Source organism: Neolamprologus brichardi, chromosome 7, assembly GCF_056152115.1.
Source record: "Neolamprologus brichardi isolate AB-2024 chromosome 7, ASM5615211v1, whole genome shotgun sequence".
NCBI classification, from domain to species: domain Eukaryota; kingdom Metazoa; phylum Chordata; class Actinopteri; order Cichliformes; family Cichlidae; genus Neolamprologus; species Neolamprologus brichardi.
In genome coordinates, this window is record NC_142110.1 from 15,915,810 (window position 1) to 15,937,477 (window position 21,668).

At 38.2% G+C, this 21,668-nt stretch overlaps 3 protein-coding genes across 3 annotated transcripts; all 3 read left to right on the forward strand.

Annotated features, from left to right (window-relative positions):
- The first annotated feature begins 2,280 nt into the window (after positions 1-2,280).
- Positions 2,281-10,258, forward strand: LOC102799370 (protein mono-ADP-ribosyltransferase PARP6-like). Its single transcript, XM_087844372.1, has 22 exons — positions 2,281-2,337; positions 3,010-3,102; positions 3,587-3,693; positions 3,785-3,845; positions 4,524-4,614; positions 4,701-4,767; positions 4,878-5,027; positions 5,114-5,252; positions 7,077-7,208; positions 7,655-7,750; positions 7,851-7,943; positions 8,025-8,150; positions 8,244-8,309; positions 8,459-8,526; positions 8,783-8,831; positions 8,993-9,105; positions 9,213-9,285; positions 9,413-9,482; positions 9,561-9,640; positions 9,743-9,806; positions 9,884-9,968; positions 10,098-10,258. The coding sequence occupies exons 1-22, from the start codon at positions 2,296-2,298 to the stop codon at positions 10,183-10,185; spliced, it is 1,953 nt and encodes a 650-aa protein (XP_087700498.1). The 5' UTR covers positions 2,281-2,295; the 3' UTR covers positions 10,186-10,258.
- Positions 10,259-13,149: 2,891 nt separating this feature from the next.
- On the forward strand, positions 13,150-13,797 carry LOC102780835 (ribonuclease P protein subunit p25-like protein). The gene has a single exon (XM_006782725.2). It carries the CDS (start codon positions 13,150-13,152, stop codon positions 13,795-13,797), a length of 648 nt encoding a protein of 215 aa, XP_006782788.2.
- Positions 13,798-15,394: 1,597 nt separating this feature from the next.
- Positions 15,395-19,812, forward strand: LOC102799079 (cytochrome c oxidase subunit 5A, mitochondrial-like). The gene is made up of 5 exons (XM_035916376.2): positions 15,395-15,543; positions 16,650-16,766; positions 18,969-19,090; positions 19,183-19,304; positions 19,398-19,812. The coding sequence occupies exons 1-4, from the start codon at positions 15,471-15,473 to the stop codon at positions 19,294-19,296; spliced, it is 426 nt and encodes a 141-aa protein (XP_035772269.1). The 5' UTR covers positions 15,395-15,470; the 3' UTR covers positions 19,297-19,304; positions 19,398-19,812.
- The last annotated feature ends 1,856 nt before the right edge of the window (positions 19,813-21,668 follow it).

The window sequence follows — 21,668 nt, forward strand, 5'->3', positions numbered from 1 at the left end:
TAAATATTCATGCAGTGTGTGAATAGCGTAATCCTCTGAGATTACAGCGCTGGCTCCTAACTGGCTTTCACTGACCTTCCATCTATATGTGGATAAATCTGGAGCTGCCAGAAGCAGCGAAATGCGCCGCTGATTTCCAGATTACAGATGGGTTAAACGCTCAAACAATGATGCAATGAAATCCAAGACGCCATTCCCCTTCTTATCTTTTTTAAGTCTTACTGCATTCAAGCAGAGACAGCATCACAACAACAACATGGGTAAATGTGTTCATTTTTGTAATATTGTAGATCACAGAGCAGTAGGTTTTGTACCATTTTACATTGTTTCCACTATTTTTTCCCCATTTTTTAACAATATATGTGGATATTTTTTAAAAATTGTCAATTAATTGCAAACCCTACTTTGTCCTGAAATCTACGTGCAGCGGTTAACAAATTTATTAAACCACCGCCCAGTGAAAGGCCTGATTTAACAATAATGACAATGGCAATTTGATAGGACACTTCATTACATGAAAACTCAATGTGCTTAACACAGAAAAGGAAGAAACATAAAAAATAATAATTTATGAAAATCATTTTTTATGTTTCTGTTTCTGTCAGTCAGTATGTGCAAGCACTTTAAACAAACTGATATTTGGAAAATTGCTAAAATATAATTATTGTTGTTATATATTGATTAAAAAGCAGAAAAATAGTAAAACAATATTATTTTGTTATTTGCTTGTATTCCTGAACAGAAAGAAAATATGATATGTAGTTCTTGAAAATTATGCTTGACAAATTTTTAACTTAGAGAGGTCAGGTACGCCGGTACACATTTGGGTATAAAAACATAATTTCAGTTCAGTGAATTTTTTTGTTTGTTTGTTTTAAACAGGTGTTTGACAGATTTCAAAAATATTTGTGGTTTTTTATTTTTCTGCATGCGGTCTAAAACATGTTTTACCTACTGTATGTCAAACAAGTCTGGGATTACAAAGCAAAAGCTAAATGAAGGATTATCAAAATGGTTGATATAGCATCAATATTACATGTATGCCTATAAAACGTATAAACCGATAAAATTCTGATAAAATTCAATAAATGACATTTAAAGTTTCAAAAAGTTGCAGTTTAACGTTTGTACATTTACTGCAAAACATGTCGCATAAACCATACCCCCCCCCCCCCTCTCTCTCAACAACTCAACAGCAGCTCTCTCTTGTGGACAATCTGCTGAACTGTGACTTTTCTGTCACAGTGTCAACATACTGTGCAACTTAAACGTGCTCACATTCAAAAATAATCGTGGTGTCATACAGATTACAGACCATACAAACGAAACTTCCAAAATAAAATCTTTATTTTTAAAAAAAAAAAAGATTTGAAACTGCAGTCAGTTATTGTTTGTTAACTGTAACTATTGTATTTAATGTAAAATTAATGTCTATGGTGTCAGTAGATTGTGTAGATAGTGTTTCTTTATCTGGATATTTTTTTTACTAAGTCGATTTTGTTCTCTGAGCTATTCTAGTGGGTAAAATGTTTACCGGGTATGACAGCATTCCTCTTGGTTCAGTTCTAGCTTTTGACCTTTCCCCAAATCTGTATTAGATTTGTTATAATCTTAAAAGTGGACTCTTTACACACACATTTACTTAATTACATCACCAATTTATTTGAAATATATTACCTGTAATGATGGGTGTATAAAAATAATGAAATTTTTCAGTCATTTTTGCGTTTCATGTCTGTTTCAAACCCCAAAATGGCAGTTTCCTGTTTGAGACATGAGACATTTATAGTATTGTGTCCACCCCCTGTAAATATACAGGGGACACTTAGACATTCATGTCTAAGTGGATTACCCCAAGAAAAGCACTTGTTTATTGAAGGTGTGCACAGATGTATGCAGTCCTATAAGTGTCTAATCTGACCAGATTGTGGAGCAGCGGGTGACTGCTAACAAGGGTAACTGCAGATTAAGGTCAGTTTGCGACACAGCAGACAGAAAACAAGGCTAATAAATGGCAAACATCACCTGTTTACCCATCTTCCATCCGAGGGAGCTTTGTTCTCATCACTCCAGGCACTGATTAATGCGCCTGGCTTTTAAGTTACTACCTGTGCCACATAAGATACTTAAAGAGATATAGGAACAGATCCACAGCTACAGTCTTTCATCTCACTGCACTAAGTGATCAGGCTGCCAGTGTCTGGAGTCAGTCATGTGACCAAGAAGTCAGGCTGGGCATGTGGGACTTCCTGCTATTGAAAAGAGAAGGCACCACCAGCAGAGCCGTCAACAGAAATGGAGTATCCTTTTTTCTTGCTACATTCTCCTGAAGGAAAGGTAAGATTGTAACCTCGTACCTGTTGTATCATTAACATTAACAAACACATGCTCTACTCTTATCAGCAAAATATGTTGATGTGTTGTTTTATTTACTTTTCCACTTAATGTCCGTACACAGACTAAAACCAGGGAAACAGCAATTATCTCGACATAGTTCAAGATACTCAGAGCAAGCTGCTCATTCATACATCACAGAAGTAACTGAACTAATTAAGCCACAAATGTTTTTCCCAATAGTGTTTCAGTCCCACAGGAATGGACACTTTGCTGATTGTTGCTAAAAAAGATATAAAGACACGATGAGTCTACAAGCTCCAGATATCCACCCCCACCACCACCACCACCACCACACTTTTATATACATGTAGAGGGAGTTATCCTTTTGTAGGGCAGAGGATTGCACCAGCCTTTGCAGTGGGTAACGGACAAGAAAATCAATTAAAAACATAGTTAGCAGATCAACTGACAAAAAAGAAGTAAATAGCTGAAGCCCTCTCTTGCTGGTCTCTTGCTGAAATTGCATCACATTGTGGTGTATATTCTGTTTTTGCATTTTCATCAAGCAAATGGCTTAAATGAGGTGCGAGTCTTAGCAGCAGGGCCAGCTGATTTTGTTTGGGTTAATAGAAGGTTTAAATTAACTAAATTAGAGGATCTTTTGATTGCCAGCTTTTCCCGTCAACCCAACAGGAGTGCCAGGAGTGGGAGGAGCGCCACAGTGACGACGACGCTGATGCAGACGAGATCCTGTGTGGAATCCAAGTAAACATCAGTTTCAGTGTCTTCCTATTACGACCTTGTAGCATTTTTAAAACCATTCAAGGATAAAATATTGTTGCATATAAAAGATAATTTAAAACAAACAAAGCATTGCATGGTCATTCAAGAGCTTGATAAAAGTATTTGTCAGGAACAATGATTTCTCCTTTTAATGATTTCACACTAATGCAAACAAAATTGTCTACATTGTAAACACACTTTTGTTCACATACTTGACTCATTTACATTTTTTTCTTAATCTTTCTGTTGCAGTGAGTTTGTGTGTATTTAAGCAACAAATTATATTTTACTCTGAGGAACATGTTTATTTTTTTTTTTAAAAATCTCAAACAAATCTTTAGAGAGTAAAAGTACACAATAACTGGCTTGTTCAGATCACACATAATCAGCGTTAAACTGTATCAATACATGTCATCTCATACACTGGAGTTATAACGGTGTAACTTCCTTTCATCATGCTTCATAGGGGGAGTTGTGGACTCAGTATCCCGCTGACTTCTGTCGCCACCCCTGGCTGGACAGGGACATCGAGGCAGTCAGGACTCTGTATTCAGTCTCTGCAGTCTCTGTCAGGTGAACTTCTGAACATCCCTCCTTGTTCATGGCTTTTAATAGAAGTGATCCCTGATCCTTTTTAAACTACATTTTCTTTTTTTTCTCCTAGGGAGTACGGGTCAATTGATGATGTGGATGTGGACTTAAAAATTAATGCTAACTTTTTAGATGTGAGTTGATTTACATCAATTTACAAGTGAATTACATTTGTATCTGTTATTCACCAATTTATCTAAGTAATTAATTATTACTTTTAAATAGACAGAGACTTGAAGGTACTATCTCTATGTGAAGTGCAGCTAATATGTGATCCCATGTTCTCAATTTAATCAGCTCTCTTTGGATCTATAAGTTAACCTAATTTTATCTTGAATTAACCGTCTCAAAACCACTTCCGATCTATGTTTAGGATCATTATCCTGCTGGATCATATAGTCACCACAGAAATGTAACTTTCTGACTTATAGTTTGATGTCCTAAAAAATGTCTTCACTGTCATATCAGCACTATCATTACTGTTGGTGTGGCCAGAATAACTCATATTTTCAAGCACAGAGAGGCAAATCCTAATCAAATGAAAAAAGTTAAAGAGCAATCTTATGAATTTAAAACATGAACCATGTTCCAATTATGCATTCTGGGAACAGTATGCATTAAGCTTTTCCATTAGTTAGATGTTTTATGTTATCACATTTATATCTATAGAAGAGACCACATTTTTCTTTTGTGACTGTGCCTCTGTGACAAATGGATGTCTGAAACCTTCTGACCACAACTGCACATGCATTGGTTAAAGTGACATATTCACATGACACCTGAAAGCGTTGAAATCTTTTTGGTGTCCACAGGAGGTGGCAGCCCAAGCCTGGAGGATTAATCTATCGGAGCCAGTCGTTATCCGTCTGCAGTTTTCTATGTCTCAGTATCTGGATGGACCTGGTGAGCAGCAACAATACATCCACATGCAGAATTCACTTCAGTCTAAATCAATGTGACACTTGATCAAGTGATGTTTCTCACTGCAGCACCTTCAGTTGAGGTCTTCCAGCTGTCTAATAATAATAACTTCAGTCTTGGGAAACAGTTGCAGAAGTGAGTGTTCATAGATTAACTGCTCCAACAGGACACATCCACCCTTTTTATCTCAGTCATAGCTCATCTGAAGATTGTGTAAAAGCCAACCTTTCATTTTTGTTCTCCAGTATTCTCACAGTTTTCATATCTCGGGTGTGGAAACACCTTGCAAACAACAACGCTGTAACTGGGCAGAAGAGGAGTCACAGCTGGTTCAGGCCAAGTGGAACCATCAAGAAATTTTGTGCAAGACTTAGCACCAGGCTGCCACTATCAAAGTATGAAAGAGTTAAATGGCACAGCTGTTTTACTGGCTGAATCCATTAGTGCATGGATCTATTCACTCCTGTCTAACAATCAGCAGGCTAAAGGAGCTCCAGGAACCAGCTGCAAGACGCCGGATCATTTTACCAGCAATGAAGCTGAACCGTCTCACAAATCATACAACTTCCTACACCATCAAGAATCCCGGAGAGCTCTTCACCTCCACGCCCAGCGGAAAGGTGAGGGAAAATATACTTCAAAATACATCGATGTGGAAAATTGGTGTATGTGTACATATTTTCTATCTGCAACTGTGTTTCAGGTTCAGGTTCAGATTCTTTTATTGATATCCTTCGGTAGATTTGTTTTGACGCTAATTGAGCTGACATCAAAAACTATATTCACATATACATGGTAAAAAAGAAGAAAAGACAGAGAGCTCCAGGCTTCATTAAAACAACAACTTCAAACCTTGAGGTTATAAATAGCACAAAAAGGCTAAAAAAAAATAAAAAATCTAAATTAATCGATTCCAATTAAAATGAATTAATAGGTGGAATAGATGTGTGCACAGTTTGATGCTCTGTCATCTTCCAAAATACAAAGACTAAAAGTAAAAAACATTAAAACTAACTCAATAAACTCATCAAACAGCATCTTAATGATGTGAAAACAGTTTCCACAAGCAAAGCAAACTATCAAAATTCAGTCTTGCATCAGTAATAATCCCTGTGCACACATTACACAGTATGACCCTTAATGTTTGTAGCATCAAGTGTGCTGGACTTTTTTCATTTGGTCTTTAATATGTTGAGCTGGAGATCAAACTCTTCAAACCACCTGTTCAATAACCGATCTGTGGCTGGTGTCCAAAAGACTAATAATGGCATTTAATGTGCACACGTTAAAGTGTTTGTCCTTTCAAACATCCTCTGACACATGTTCGTGCATCGTGTAAACAGCAAGGAGGACAGGACACACCCTTGTGAACCAGCAGATGACCTGACTTGGCCAAACAGAAGCCCATTCACTGTCTGTGTTCTGTTAGAAAGTCCAGATTATGACTTAACTCAAATGGACTTAAAAGCCTACAAATTAAAACATGATTGAATGGTGTTAAATGCAGAAGATAAATCAGTGAACAGTAAAGAGTCTGACATGATATCCGTCTCCTTCCAAGGGTTTAAGGAGCAAATTAAGAAGAGTTAGTGTGGAGTCTTAGACTCCTCTGTGAAGGTTATACGCAAACAGTCTTTCAAAGATATTATTGAGACTGAGGTCGAAGCCTCTGTTTGAAAATCACTGCAGGCTTTGGGGTGACTGGAATTTGGTAACAGGGACAATTTTAGCCTTCTTCCACACACTGAGGACATGTATAACTTTAGGAACTGGATAGAAGATGTAGTGAAAAACCAGGCCCAGCTTGTTTGCAGTGTTTAAGCAGCCTTCCACATTTACTTGTCTGATCCCTGACTCTTGTTTACCGTAATATGAAGAAATTCCTTTACAACTTCACTAATATTAAAATGCTGTCCCTTAATGTGTGGCTCAGTTCCTGAAAGTCTTTGCTGAAATCATATATGTCAAACGAATTATCAAAGCACAAGAGCATTGGCAAATTCTCTGTCTGAATGGTAAAACCCTCTAAAATGCCATGCGTGCTGGTCTTTGCTTTTCAGCTCTTTGGTGGCTGCCTGCAGCTCTGATGCCTCTCCCTATTGAAACGCATATCTCTTTCTTTGAATTGTGGACTTAACTACTTTCGGAACCCATGGCTTATTATTTGAGTACTTTAAACCCTCTTACATGGAATAATCATATCTCTGCAAAAAGAAATATATGAGCATTATATGTCCACAAAATTGTCCAGATCACCTCCACATGATTGCTCGAAAACATCCCAATTAGTGCATTCAAAGCATTCCTGCAGGCAGAGCACTCCTTCCTCAAATCTGTCTTTGATGTCAGCAATCTGGACTTTATTTCGGTCTTTCCAGAGCTGTTACCTTTTTTTTTAAAGTTCTGAATATAGAGTGATATTGTTTGTGACCCTTCTTCCACAGAGGGTGATGGTCTCAGCAGTGAAATCATCAGCACAGCTTAACACTAAACAGCTGATGGAGCTACTCTTCACATCCCAGGCAATCGGGCACTGTAAGACCACACCAACTCTGCAGCACGGCTTCTTGGTGCAGGTGAAAGCTTACTCTAATCTGATGGTTTGTGTTCTGCTGGAGTTCTCTTGCTCATAGGGGATAATCTGAGTTCTCTTGAATAATTTAGGGTCTTAACTTTGCAATATAAAAGGCTTTGAGTCATTTATTGTTGTGAATTGGTGCTACTTAAAAAAAATTGAATTGCTTGTTAAAACTTGCGTTTGCTAGGGGACAACCAATCACAAGATAGTTGGCTTGAAGAGAGGGAAGCTACTGAAGGGCTGGTGCAAGGCCTGGGATAAGATAAATAATGATTAGTTTGAACTGTGAATCATGGAAAGCGACACTATTAAGAGTCCAGTTACAAAATATGGAGCTGGAAAGCAGGAAAATTGACTTTAAGCATAACATTTGAGCAGGTTTGTGTTAATTTTGAATTCTTTTCTTAGAAAGCTACTTTGCCTCTGTTTTCATTGTGTGCACAGATAATGAGGTATGCTGAGCAGAGGATCCCAACACTGAATGAATATTGTGTTGTTTGCGATGAGCGGCACGTGTTTCAAAATGGGCCCATGCTTAAGGTGCGAGCTCTCGATAAATAATCAACTGTTGGTTGAGCAGCTATTCAGTAAAACTGAGCCTTGATTCTTCGACAGTATTCTCTACGTTGTGTGTTTGTAGCCAGCGGTTTGCACCAGGGAGCTGTGTGTGTTTTCCTTTCACATGCTGGGGGTTATGTCTGGAGCGACAGAAGAGGTTGCCACCGGTGCAGAGGTCGGTAAGCTTTTAAATATTTTATAGCAGGAGTTATTACAGTATGGGACATGAGTGAGGCAATAATCTCTGCTGTTGCAGGTGATCGACTTGTTGGTAGCCATGTGCAGAGCTGCCCTTCAGTCTTCACGCAAGAGCCTTATTTTTGAACCGTACCCTTCTATTGTCGATCCAGACAACCCCAAAACTCTCGCCTTTAGTCCAAAGGTATCAGCTGAATCAAAGTTACCACTGGCGTGATCTGTCGTGCACTATTCAGTGTGTCATTTTACTGATTTGTTTTCGCTTTTGTTGTAACAGAGCAGAAGCTATGACAGGCTGCAGAAAGCTCTGGACAATGTCTTGTTGGTCAGGAGGATGGCACAGGTGAGGTCTTTTAAAGTAAAATCTACACTCTCATTTTCAACAATTACACATCGGTCTGCTGACTGAGCACAAACTCAAAGCAGGTAAATGATTTCCTGAACTGGATTTATTAGATTATAATGATTAAATTGTCTTTAAATCATACTCAGGGTCCATATTCTGAGATTAAGAAGCAGCTGGACAAGATAGACCCTCTCGCACATCCATTGCTGCAGTGGTGAGAGACTAAATCTGGATGTGTTTTTAGTTATTATTTAGTAGATCGCTGCATATCTGTCCTTTTGTTACTCACTCGCCTCAGTAGCCATTCATCGAGTCTAGTTCAAACTTGGCAAGCGCATTGTTTTGGGCTAAGTAATTGCAGCGTCGCGCCTGAAGTCGTTTAAATGAAAGTGTTAGAAAAGAGTAACTTGATTGAAATCCAGTTATATTTAGGTTAACATCTGGATTTGCTTTTGTGTGTTTTACAACAGGATTTTAGCAAGCAACAGATCGCACATTGTGAAGCTTCCGCTGAGCAGGGTATTCCCAAGCAGGCAGATTTATTAGCAGTCTAGCTGCAAGCTTTAAAGCAGTTGTAGACTAGTTAATAATTAGCAGCCACATATCAAATTTCATACTGTGCTTTCTATAATTTAATGTTTTTTTGTTGTTGTTGTTTTTAATCAATTGTTATTTAACAGCAACTGACGTTTATGCACACACCCCATCAGTTCCTGTTGATCAGCAGCCCTCCATGTAAGGAGGCTCACTTTCAAACTGCCAAAAAGCTTTATGGCAGCACCTTTGCTTTCCAGTAAGTGAAGTCAACGATTTTTTTTTGTCATGAAATTTTCACATCATCACTTATACAGTATATAGAGCACGATCCATGCTTAGTAGATAATTATCCTCTTCTTTCAGTGGTTCCCACATTGAAAACTGGCACTCTATTTTGAGAAACGGGCTGGTTAACGCATCTTACACAAAGTTACAGGTAGAATATATAAATTCTAAATGCTTATTGTCTTTGATCACCCTCTGAAGTTACAGACAATTTCAACATAGGAAATTTTTAGGTGGATGTTCAGACCACTGAAACCTCTCCCTTCTTTCTATTTTAGCTCCATGGTGCTGCGTATGGGAAAGGCATCTATTTGAGTCCCATTTCAAGCATATCATTTGGATATTCTGGTAGGAACTCTGTTTCTTGTCTGTCGATTACGAGTTCTTTTTGCATGTTTTTAGGAGTATTCTTCCCTTTTTCTTTAGAGATGGGGAAAGGTCAGTACAAAATTCCTACCAGAGAAGAACTCTTGCAGAAATACAACCGAATAAACCAAATCAAGCAGGTCGGGTTGTTCACATTTATCTAAATGCTGCAAACATTCACTCTGGAGTACAATATAATTTTTTGCTTTCAGTATCTCATCTTGTATTTCTATGTGTTTTAGGAACAAGTGGGGGAAGGCAGATTTCTGCAAAGCACGAACCTAAACTGCGTTGCACTCTGTGAAGGTAAATACAGAAGACCCCACAAAGCAACAAAGATTTATTTAATTGCATGTGATGTGATTTTGTCCATCTGTTAACAGTGATAACTTCTAAAAACCTGCAAAAACACGGCAACATTTGGGTGTGTCCGGTTTCCGACCACGTGTGCACGCGGTTCCTCTTTGTGTGAGTAAGACAAAAAGCAGAAAGCAAAAGCAAACAATGAGAAACAGTTCCAACATTTTTTTTCTTCAGAAAGTCAGAACTCTGGACTTTATTTGAGCTTCCTAAAAAGGCTGCTTTCTTCTTCCACAGCTATGAAAACGGGCAGGTGGGAGATATCGACATAAACACCCAAGAGGACAAAATCCAGCAGGAAATTTCACGAGTGATTGCTTCATAGCCATGCTGAGAAAAGCAGGATACATACACACATATGTCATTTTCTGTTCTTTATAATAAAAACAAAAACTGTGAGAATGAATATTGATTGTCTGTGGCTTTTTCTGGTTTAAGACATTAACATGAAACACGGAGCGCCTTGAGGTAAAAATGTATGTCTTGCATAAGTGAAAAACATTCAAATGATCTAAACAAAAACCTCAAAATTGAACATGAGAAAAGCATACACACCACGTGTATGCTGATGGTTATTGTGGCTTAACCTGTCAAGGGCTAACATATGTTATATACCTATGTGGTATGTGACTTTTGTTGCCATGATGCCAGGTCTCTCTTGGAAATGAGATTTTTAATCTCAATGAGATTTTTTACCTGGATAAATAAAGGATTAATAATAAAAAAACAGTGGTTAGCACTGTTGCCTCACGCAAGAAGCCCCTGAGTTTGAATCCACTGGCCAGGGCTTTTCTGTGTGGAGTTTGCATGTTTTCTCTGGGTACCTGCAGTTTGTGGGATTAGGTTAATTATTCAAATTTAGCTATAGGTGTGAATGTGAGTGTGAACAGTTGTCGGTCTCTGTGCGATAGAGTGGTAACCTGTCCACGGTTAGCCCTACCTCTCGACCTATGACAGGAATAGACTCGGATGAAGACAAGTGGAAAAGGATTTATGGAGTGACAGCTATGTCCTAAATCCATTAAATTGGAGGAAAAAACAATGTGCATGACAAGTTTTATGCTAACCAGACTCTGACTTAGTTGAACACTCCAAAAAATAACTCTTTAAATTAACTTAAAATAATCATGAAAAGGATTTCCACCTTTCTAAATGTCTTTCAGTACTTTTGTTGGACTGATGTAATTTGCCTGGATTTGATCAACTCAATTAAATTAAGTTGGGCTCAACTGCAGTAAATAAGCTGAGTCATCATTATTTAATTAAGTTAACTAACTAAAGTACATGAAGTTGAAAGAATTGAATAATGCTAAAATAAACCAATTTAATCAGGTGAAAATCCTTTCCGTGGTTTTTATGACCATTCAAATAGTTTTTTGTTTGAGTGCACAAACACATATTCATGTGTATATGTACATATACATACATGCACAATCAATCAAAGTCAACAAAATCTATGTGAAATGAAATAAACAGTCAATCATCAAGTCCTACATGGAGTACAAAAAAGTATGTACATACATGTTGATCCCTATTACATGCTCAACACTTTCAGATTGATCACATTCATCACCCCCACTTCCCCTCAGCATTTGTATATAATCACCCTACAAAAACAGAGAGAAAAGAACAGGTATGATCCATCCATATGTATGTATCTAGCAGTTCATCTATAGATGTATTCATAAGACATTAATTTCATATTCTTCCAAAAGCATGTTTTTTTAGAACAAACTAATGCTTGAACATTCCTGTAATGCAGGTTCACTTGAACCCACGGTGATATTAGTTTTGCAATATGTACTTTCTTCCACAAGATGGTGGTGTGACCATTAACTCTAAGGACCTTTTTGATATAAATACAGCGGATCAAACCCCATAACTGTTATGTTATGAAAAACATAAACTGGAGACTGAAGGATGTTTAAACTGGGTATGCAGCTGGGCGCTGGAGCTTCTGTTCATTTTCCAGCAACACTAAACATGTCAGATAAAAATAAATACTTGGGGAGATTCTGGAGCGTGCGCAAGGCCTCCAGTAAACCACCTTGAAATATTTAATGAGTATTCTCGGGATGGGAATGCTGCTGTTAATTGATGTTTATGAAAAGCAGATAATTCGTCTGTAAAGTAACTTAATTTGAATAATGCATTTCATGCTTCTGCTGATTGTTTAACATGGGGTGCATACCATCCTGCGAGGCAGAAATGCACCATTATAACAGCATGCTGATTCCATATGAGCCCTCCAGCTGCCTCCTCACCTCCTCCCTTGGATCAGCTTCTCTAAAGAGAGCTGCAACCAATGCACCTCTGTTCCCATCTGGATACTGATTTTCTGTCTTTCTATTTAATGTACTTATGGTCTGACAATAAAAAGTAGCAGCCCCAAGATGTGATTGTCCTTGTACATGTCATTTCTTAAAAAGAAGCACAACTTTTGTAGCAAGGATTATTTTGGGGTCAGCCCAGCAGGCAATGCACTGAAAGGAGGAGAGCTGTGAAGCTGCTGTAATAGCCCAAAGGAAGACATTTCTCTTGGACCATATGGCTCTCTGATGATAGCGCACTGGGAAAATAATCTTGAAAAACCACACTCCATTATATACTACAATGACAAGCATTTCTCCACATCTTGAGTGAGATTGGTTGTTTGGTGTCATATCTGCAAAACCGCACATTAAGAATGTCAGCAAAGTGGCACAATTGAGTCGAGTTCAGTTAAAACAAAGATTTATTTCAGCTGCGTGCCTTGATCTCATTAACTCGTGTTTATTCATCTGTATAATTCAAGCAACCACACAGACAAAACCATTCCCAGATCCCTTAAGCCTTTTAACAAGAAACCCAACTAGCTGAAATATACAGACATTATTAAATGAGGCAAAATGTTGCATGTGCCTTTAAGAGCACTATGTCCCACTCTACATGTCTCTCTCTGAGCCTCATATGTGTCTGTTGGCATCAGCTGTCCTCAGTGCTGAAAAGAGCAAGGACATCTTTTCCTTCACTTCAGTGGGATTAGTGGAAGAAGTGCCCTCTTTATTCTGCTGGCTGCCATCTCAGCGCTCATAAAGGCAAAATGAAAAAGAAGCTTGGACGGAGAAGAGAGAGGATCAAGATAAGTGACAAGTTTAGATTACGGAGCCATTCAGCTTTTACTTTCTTAGAGTAAAGGAACAAGAACAATGTTTTAGATCCCAAAGGAGACATACAAATAGTCTGTTACTGCAGCTTCCCGCACTGTTATTTTGCTGCTTACTAAGTAATGACTTAACCCAGGGGTCAGATGAACAGTGTTATATGTGGCACTACAATGGAACAGCAGCCTACTTCATTCAGTCCCTCTGTCCAGATCTCGTTGCCACTTCCAAAAACTGCTGGTGAGAACAACTTCAGGAGAATCAGCCGCACAGAGGACAGCATTCCCTATCCGATCCCAGGCTTGGCCGCAGACATCCTGCACATGCGAGTAAAAGGAGGAAGCAAGATTCGCAGCTTACTGCAGTTTGCAGCAGCTCGCATGCAAGGGGAAGTAAGAAACCCAAATGGGATGTCACTAAGACAGGTGGTCTTCACTGGCTCAGGCAGAGGAGTCACAAAAACTATCACCTGTGTGGAGATTCTGAAACGTAAAGTTGAAGGTCTGCACCAGGTGTCCAAACTCTACTATAACACAGTGAAGGAGGTTTGGAAGAGTCCACAGCCTGGAGCACCAGGTATAACCATGGAGCGGAGAGTTCCTGCCATCTGCATCTATCTATCTAAAGATCCTCTGGACCCCCAGGAGCCTGGATATCAGCCGCCACAAATCATCAGTGTTCCCACAGAGGAGGCTGAGAGACACAGGGGTCTGCTCAGGACGGCTCATGCTCACTCGTCCCCACACACAGCCAAGAGACTCTGTCTGGATGATTCGAGTGCATGTCCTCCCTAAACCTCTGATTACTTCATGAGAAATAAGAAATTTTGCATTTGCATAGATTTAATAGATTGTTGTGTGCTCTGTTTTACAGCATGAAGCTTTCTTGAAGAAAATAATACCTCTGCATTTCTGGGGGTTTATCATGATGCTTATGTAAGGCATTTTGCTACAAAAGTAAACAGTTGTGTCTATAATGCTTCTTTGCAATACTTTGTCACTTTGTTGTGAAATGTAACAGGTTAACATATGACTATAACTATTATTAGCAACAATATCAGTAATAGATTTGTAGTCATAGAGGGGGAAATATTTTAATCCTGCTGAATTTCTATGTTGCCTCACTTACAAAGAAATGAACAGTTTCGGATTTTTATGAGGATTTAAAGAGCTAGTGGGCCAAAATTCCTCCTGAGATGTCTTACTGCTGTGTTTACCGACAGTGATTTCTCCACCAAGTACTAAGTCATGTTTTGCTTGGGGATTAAATACTGATTTCAATCAATGTCAGGCATTCAACTTATAACTTTTATGTACTGTGTTGTATGTGGATTTTGATTTTTGGTTGATATTCTGTCTCTCTCCATTAACATGAAACTACCTTAAAAAACAAGAACTGATCATTTCTTTGCATGTGAACAAACTTCTGCAGGGGATCAAATGATTATTTGGCCCACTTTATAAGCTGATGATGGTGTTTTAGTGTAGTTATATTAATATTTAATATTTAATATTTAATCAACCAGTAGTCATGAATTTGTTCATAGTCATTTTAAATATACAGAACATGTTTTGCATCAGTTGTCTTTATTCTGTTTTCTGCCTGTGGAAATAATTCATGTGCACAATAATGGCTCACAAGAGCATACATTTTTGGTTTGTTTGACTGACTTTGATAATGATGGTACTCTTTTGTAGTAGAGTCACATCAATGGAAATGAATCATAAAGTGACACAGTGGTCAAGTGGTCACCTCACTAACCTCCAGGTTTGTTGGGACTTCTTTGTGTAAAAGCTGCATGTTCCACCTGTGTGTGCTTTCTACCTCACAAGAGATTGTTATTTTTAGGTTAACTTTGAACTGGCAATCGGTGTAGTTGTTTATATCTGTGGTAGACCGGTGACCTGCATAGGTTATGTGTAATGCTCCAGTTCGCCTTTGACCCAGGCTGAATAAATAGTAAAGGACATGAATTTAATTGTATGCATCTTATTCTTGAGGTTTTAGTGCCTGATGACATGAAATAAAAGCAGTTTAAATGTCCAACATTGAAGTTTTGCACACACACCTTTTTCATGCACATCACCACTTATATCTAACTAAAATGATCATAAATCTAAAATGTTCTGCTTTAAGAAAGCTCTGTGTCTTACAGTTTCAACTTGTGTGCAATTCTATCATCAAGCACCTTTGAAACATCTATTTTGTATCGTTAGCATTAGAAAAAGAAAAAGAAAAGAAAAGATATCGCATAAAAAAATACTTCTCTGTGAGAATGACATTGCAAATATTAACATGTTTTCCCAGTTCTCAATCCTGCAATTTCTTTCTAGGGAAGTCAAGGGTAAATATGAGCTGCAGTTTGCGCGTGCGCAACAGGAGATTGCGTACGTGCCAGGCTAACACAGTTAGCACTAGCTTCCTTCGGACAGACCGCACCGGTCCGTGTAGCTCGTAGTCTCGCATCATGTTCAGAGCCGCCGTCCGACTGTCAGTCTCCGGTGTCCGAAGTTTAACTCGGACGCAACCAGGGAGCCGAGGTAATTCCTAATTTAGTCACCCATTGTAAATATATTAATCTGTAATTGATATAGTTGCTTAGAAACTGTCAGCGAGACAATGTAACGGAAATCAAGTGTGACTGTCGGCACATTTGCGGTTCCTTTACGGCTAAGCTAGCTAGCTTTTATTCAAGAAAAATCGCTATTTAATAAACATTACGAAACTGCATTATAATGATTCAGCCATGATATCCACATTTTTATTCAGTCCAGCTTCTTCCCACGTAAACTGTGGGTGTGGTGCTTTGAAAAATGTCCTGTTATTCTTCTTGGCGGAGTTTATGTCCTTGTCATGACCCGGCTAGAAGGCTTCGTCTCGGGCCCTGTGATTGTGCCTGCTGACGCTAGTTGCTAAGTAGGCTAGGTGACTGCAGGAGAGTTCAGCCAACTAGAATTCAACATCAAAACGGAGTTTGGCATAGATTTTTATGAAAAACAAACGGAATACTTTTCTGCATAGTTTTGCATTGTCTTGGTGTTTCTTTAGGGGTCAAAAAGTCTAAATGAGAAATGTTCTTTGGGTTGCAGGTTAATTAGTATTAACATGATACCTGAGCACATGCCTAAGTCATATTGTTTCATTTAAATTGCTATTAAATATAACCTGAGGACCATGTGACAGAAATTTCCGGTATGTCACGTCCTAGTGTGTCAATCTGCTACGTGCAGACTGATACACAAGGTAGGTCATATCAGGACGGTGGCAGCGATCCAACTGCATCACATTACAAGGAAGAATTTGTCCTTTTTACGTCGCAGATACAATTCCCGGCTTCTTTATTAGATACACCTATGAAATTTAATACTGGCGAGTGCAACAGCACTGATGCCATCAAATCTACTTTAAGAATGACTGCATTTTCAGTTTTAGTTGGTTTGAAGAAAACGTTGTTTTTATTATTATCATGATTATTATTGAAGTTAGAGTTGGGGTGGTAGTGTAAGTGTCCCTAATATTTCGCCCGTCATGTATGAAAATTTTAAAATATGATGTAGCCCGGTCCTTCCGCATTTATTTAACAGGCACTGTAGGTTTATTTTATTAGACACAAATCACTGAAAAAAAATTCTGTCTTATCATGCAGCTCTTCTGGCCTCGAGGTGTTATTCACATGGGAAGCAGGAGACAGACGAGGAGTTCGATGCCCGCTGGGTCACTTATTTTAACAAGCCAGATATTGACGCATGGGAACTGAGAAAAGGTACGTTTCTGGAATATAGTAATGTTGAATAATGGTAAATGGCCTGTATTTGTATAGAGATTGACAGACCACGTGACTTTCGCGCATTGCATGCCCGTAACTCGTGGCAAAACAATCTAAGTACCGCATCAAATGCAAGCATTTGCAGCACCGCAAAACGTTCATTCTCCGGTTCCAATACCTTCTTGCTTTTTCTTTGCCCCCCAAAAAAGTTATGTACAAAACGAAGGAGAACAATTCCAGTCCGTACAAAGACAGACTTGATGAAAAGGCAAAGAAAAGATACGAGGAAAAAATCAAAGGAGTGAAAGGGTTAGACCCTTAAGAGCACACAGAGTGGACAAAATACGTTAGCGTGCTGCCCAACTTTCACCACGCTCATATTTATAATTATACGGTTCTTGGAGTGAGTGCATACACTCATGAAGTTCAGTAACTTCAGGTCACTGCAAGAAGCCCAGGAACAGTTTACCGACGGATGGGTACAGGACCATGAAATGCACCACGTAGAACGAAAGACCATCGTACGTATCATAAGTTTACCAGTCTCACAAATCGTCTTCATAAATACACATTCGTTAACTGTTTATTAATAGGACATTTGAGCTCAACGGTAATTAATTAGTAGTGGAAATAATTTCTGGTTCGCATTACAGAAATGTAGCAGTGACAATAATATTGTATGCTGTAATCGTACTGGACAATTAGTGATAGCATAGCGCCACAATTTCTGTTCAGCGCCAGACTTGCTTGTAACCTATATCACCAATTATGTTATGAAAAATGACGTATTAACTACTACAAAACACTGCCCTTTGTGGAAATGCTTGGAGCAGACTAACCTGTGAGCTGGAGTGTTTTGGGACGTTATATTTGGTCTTTGAATGGCTGTAATCCAGGCCATCTGTCGCCTCTTTTTACTTCAGAAACATGGCTCGAATAATTTCTCTTCAACGATGTAATCCGATAAAAAAAAAAAACGATCTCTTTACCCGTCGGCTTCCCGTGGCTGTCATGCGACCGGCTATTGCAGTTAATAATACAACAACTTCTTGACAGTTTTTTGTGTTTCTTTTTATCGCTGTGTAACTGATTTCAATTGAAAGCCTGCGTGTGCTAGTACCTCTTGCCACGAGTTCCCAGAATTCTTTGCGGTTTTACCCTTGAATGACGTCACATTTTCAATCTCTATAGTGCTTTTACTAGTTCCGCCTAGGGACCCCAAAGCGCTTTTACACACCCAGTCATCCACCCATTCACACACACATTCACACACTGGTGGAGGCAAGCTACAGTTGTAGCCACAGCTGCCCTGGGGCAGACTGACAGAGTCAATGTAATCACTGGAATTGAGAAACTGGAATTGTTATTCATTGCTGAGATATGTTTGTCTTGAGTCAACAGAGGTTATTATTAAAAAATTGGACTTGTAAAATTTTGCATTAAGAGGCTTAGTGAGATTAAGATTTAAGTAAACACTCATAGTTTGCAATATAATGATTTAAAATTGCATGTTTGCTTTGCATAGTTAACAAAAATGGTTGAATCTGTTGGTCAGAATCTGTTTGCATTTGTTTCAATTCATTTCCTATTGTAAAACCCATATCATAACAATGTAAAAACTGAGCTTATTATAAGAAAATCAGTTTTCCTGATGAGATATTCACCCCTGATATTGTTTTAGAGTTATATAGACTGACAAAACTCATCTATATTGTTAACAGCTGCTAAACACTGACAGAGGCTGTGTGTAGTTTATAAATAAGCACTAGACAACAGTGGTTTGTCTACAGTATGCAGGTTTATTTCACAGCTGATTTATCGAATATAACAGCCTACCTTTGTCCATTAAATCTGTCAAATGTGACAAAAGCAAATAAAACCTTTTTTTGTTTTTGAGTCTTGGATTAATACAAATTTGATCCATTAGTAAGTAATTTTGGCAGCAGGGTGGTGTGTATGGCACCAGCTCAAAATAGACTCCTCTGATAATAATTGAAACAGGGGCATGTGGCCATTAAGTGTTAGCTTCATTTATAGAGCGCTTTGGTAAAGAGGGATTTAAAATACTGTTTCAAGCTACACCAAAAATAATTTGATGAGAATGGTTAGTTGTTTTATTTATTTGTTGTTTGCGCTCAGATCCTTTAGAAGTCTTTTTCTCTGATCTCGGTTTAAATGTGTTGTGACTGGTTGTTTCAGGGATGAACACATTGATTGGGTACGATTTGGTACCTGAGCCAAAGATTCTCGAGGCTGCACTGAAAGCCTGTCGGAGGTTAAACGACTTGGCCAGCGCTATCCGAATTTTGGAAGCTGTGAAGGTGAGAGAAAAGGCACATGAGAGAAAATTGCCAGCCAGAACCTTTGTAGTCAGATAATGGTGATTAATGGGTTTTATCGTTTATTTCCTCAGGACAAAGCCGGACCCCATAAAGATATCTACCCATACGTGATCCAGGAGCTGCGGCCTACTTTAAATGAGCTTGGCATCTCTACACCTGAAGAGCTCGGCATTGACAAAATTTAGCAGAGCAGGTAGTAAAACCATCTTCAGTCATGTTTATTCTCTTCCATGTGTGTTATAAGATGGCTGTTTAACAGATGTCTATATATGTTTGTTTGTTTCAGATCAAAAAACATACCCTGGACTCAAAACCCTTTTACTTCAATGTTTGCCTCATAAAACGGGTGCGATATTTAATTTGGCCTTTATTAAGTTCTGTTGCTTGTAAAATATTGTTGAACATAATAAAGGAAACTGTATCTTTGAGTGTCACAAGGATATGGAATATTTTTCAATAGTCTGAGTAATTGTTGGAGCAATATTTCATTACACGTTGCTTTAATAGAGAACAAAGTGTCACCAAATGGTACATGTTGTCCGAGTGTGTGTCTTGTAAGATTCACATTTTACCACCAGGGAGCAGCATTTCTATATGAATGTAAAATCATTCTACTGTACTCAATCTATATCTGTTTTCTTTTCTTTTTTATTTCAGGGAAAATTTATGTGCGGGTAAAATAAACTTGTTCAAAGGAAAAATGGTGTGATATTATTATGAGCAGATGTCTGAAGTAAAATGTATTTTTCCTGATAAATATCTTTTTAAGAATTGACATTTTTCTAAGTTACATTTTGTATTGCGAGTATAATTGTCATATTAAAATTACTCAGTTTGTGTAGTCTGCCCAAAGAAAAAAACATGACTTTGAGTATTAAGCAGTTCCTCCATAGATTTTAAAAATATGACTCATCATTTGGAAATGTGTCTTTAGATGTATGAACTAAAAGTCAATGTTGGCAAAACTATTTCAGTGCAAAAATTTAGCTTTTTAGTTCCAAATATGCCTAAAAAATTTAGTGCAGTAGCGTCGCATTAAGAAATGACTTGTTCTTTAGGCTTCTAGACTGTTGTTTTTTTTAGGTATATTTTAAGGAAGCTTGGTTTGAAGTGATACTTTTGTGTAATGGAATTGGACATTTTAAAATGAGTACAGGATCATTTCTGTGCTTTCTACACCGGTAAAACTAAAACCTTAAAAGTATCTAGTATAAAATTAAAACCCCTTTAATAGATCTTCAGCTGCTTATTATTTTTATTTGTATGAACTTGTTTCTGAGAAGCTAAGACACTTGATATTATTATCTTGTTGGTAGCCTACTAGAATATTTTTAGAGGTGCAGGAAATGGGGGTTATCTATTCTGTGCCACAATGGGCTAGTTATTATTGTCCGTGATCTAAATACCACAAAACATCCTGCAGAGCATTTTAATTTCGATTTCTCTTGCTGGGTTTAAAATTTAAAAAAATAAATAAATTAAAATATATATATATATATATATAAATATATATATATATATATTTTAATTTATTTATTTAGATGATTACCTACAGGTCTACAAAAGCTTTATTCGATGGCTGAATCTAAGAGTTCTGCTCACGTCAACAGCATCAGCCAATAGCTTTATTTAGACTGGTGGGAGAAACTATAGACACTGATTCCCCCGAGCAAGCAGAGTAATCACATGTAGTATTTTGCTGCTCAGAATAGCAGAGCATCAAATGTTCACCAAGGCGCCGAGATTACAGTTATAGTTAGCTTTTCTTAGCAGGCAACTATAGAAAGGAGACATTTCTCCTGCTGGCACTGCTTGAAGAGTTTAGTTACTTCAGAGTTCCTTCATAAATAAATGTGTTGAATGGTTATTGGAAAAAAGCACGGGTGTGGCACCAGCTGGGGACAGGGGTGGCACTGCTATCTCAAATTTGAATGGCCCTTTTTAATGCCCCGCCAACGGGAGAAAAAGGATATGATTCACTGGGAATAATAGCTCTTAATATTTCAGTGCTTTTATACACATCTTATTGCTCCCTAGCTCCTGTACTTTCTAAATGTGAACATAAAACAAAGGACGTTATTTTTGCCCTACCAAACACCACTGGTTAAAAACAATGGAATTATTCCCCAAAACCACACCATAAAAAGACAGATGGTTTCCATGTACAACAGAGTCAGAGCGTCTCTTACAGACCAGGAAATATCACTGAAGAAAGCAAATGCACACATCTTTGTTTTTGCAATACTGCCACACTGGACTGACAGCTTATCTGGTTAAGAAATGTTTGTGAACAGACTGACAAACAACAAGCACAGACTAGCCATTAAACACCTTTAAGCCGTGCATTATTTGTTGCATGGTGAGCCTGATGTATGTAAGCTGTGCAAAATTGCCCCACTGCCTCACTTGCCACTAAAACATTGGATTAGTGACTGGATGGGTTACCTCAGTAACATAAAGCATCTCCCGAGGGAGAGGTCAGGAGGTCATCCTCGTTTACTTTGAGAGGTATTTCTTTCTTTTACTCTTGTCTTGATCAAGAAAGTAGTGGGTTTTT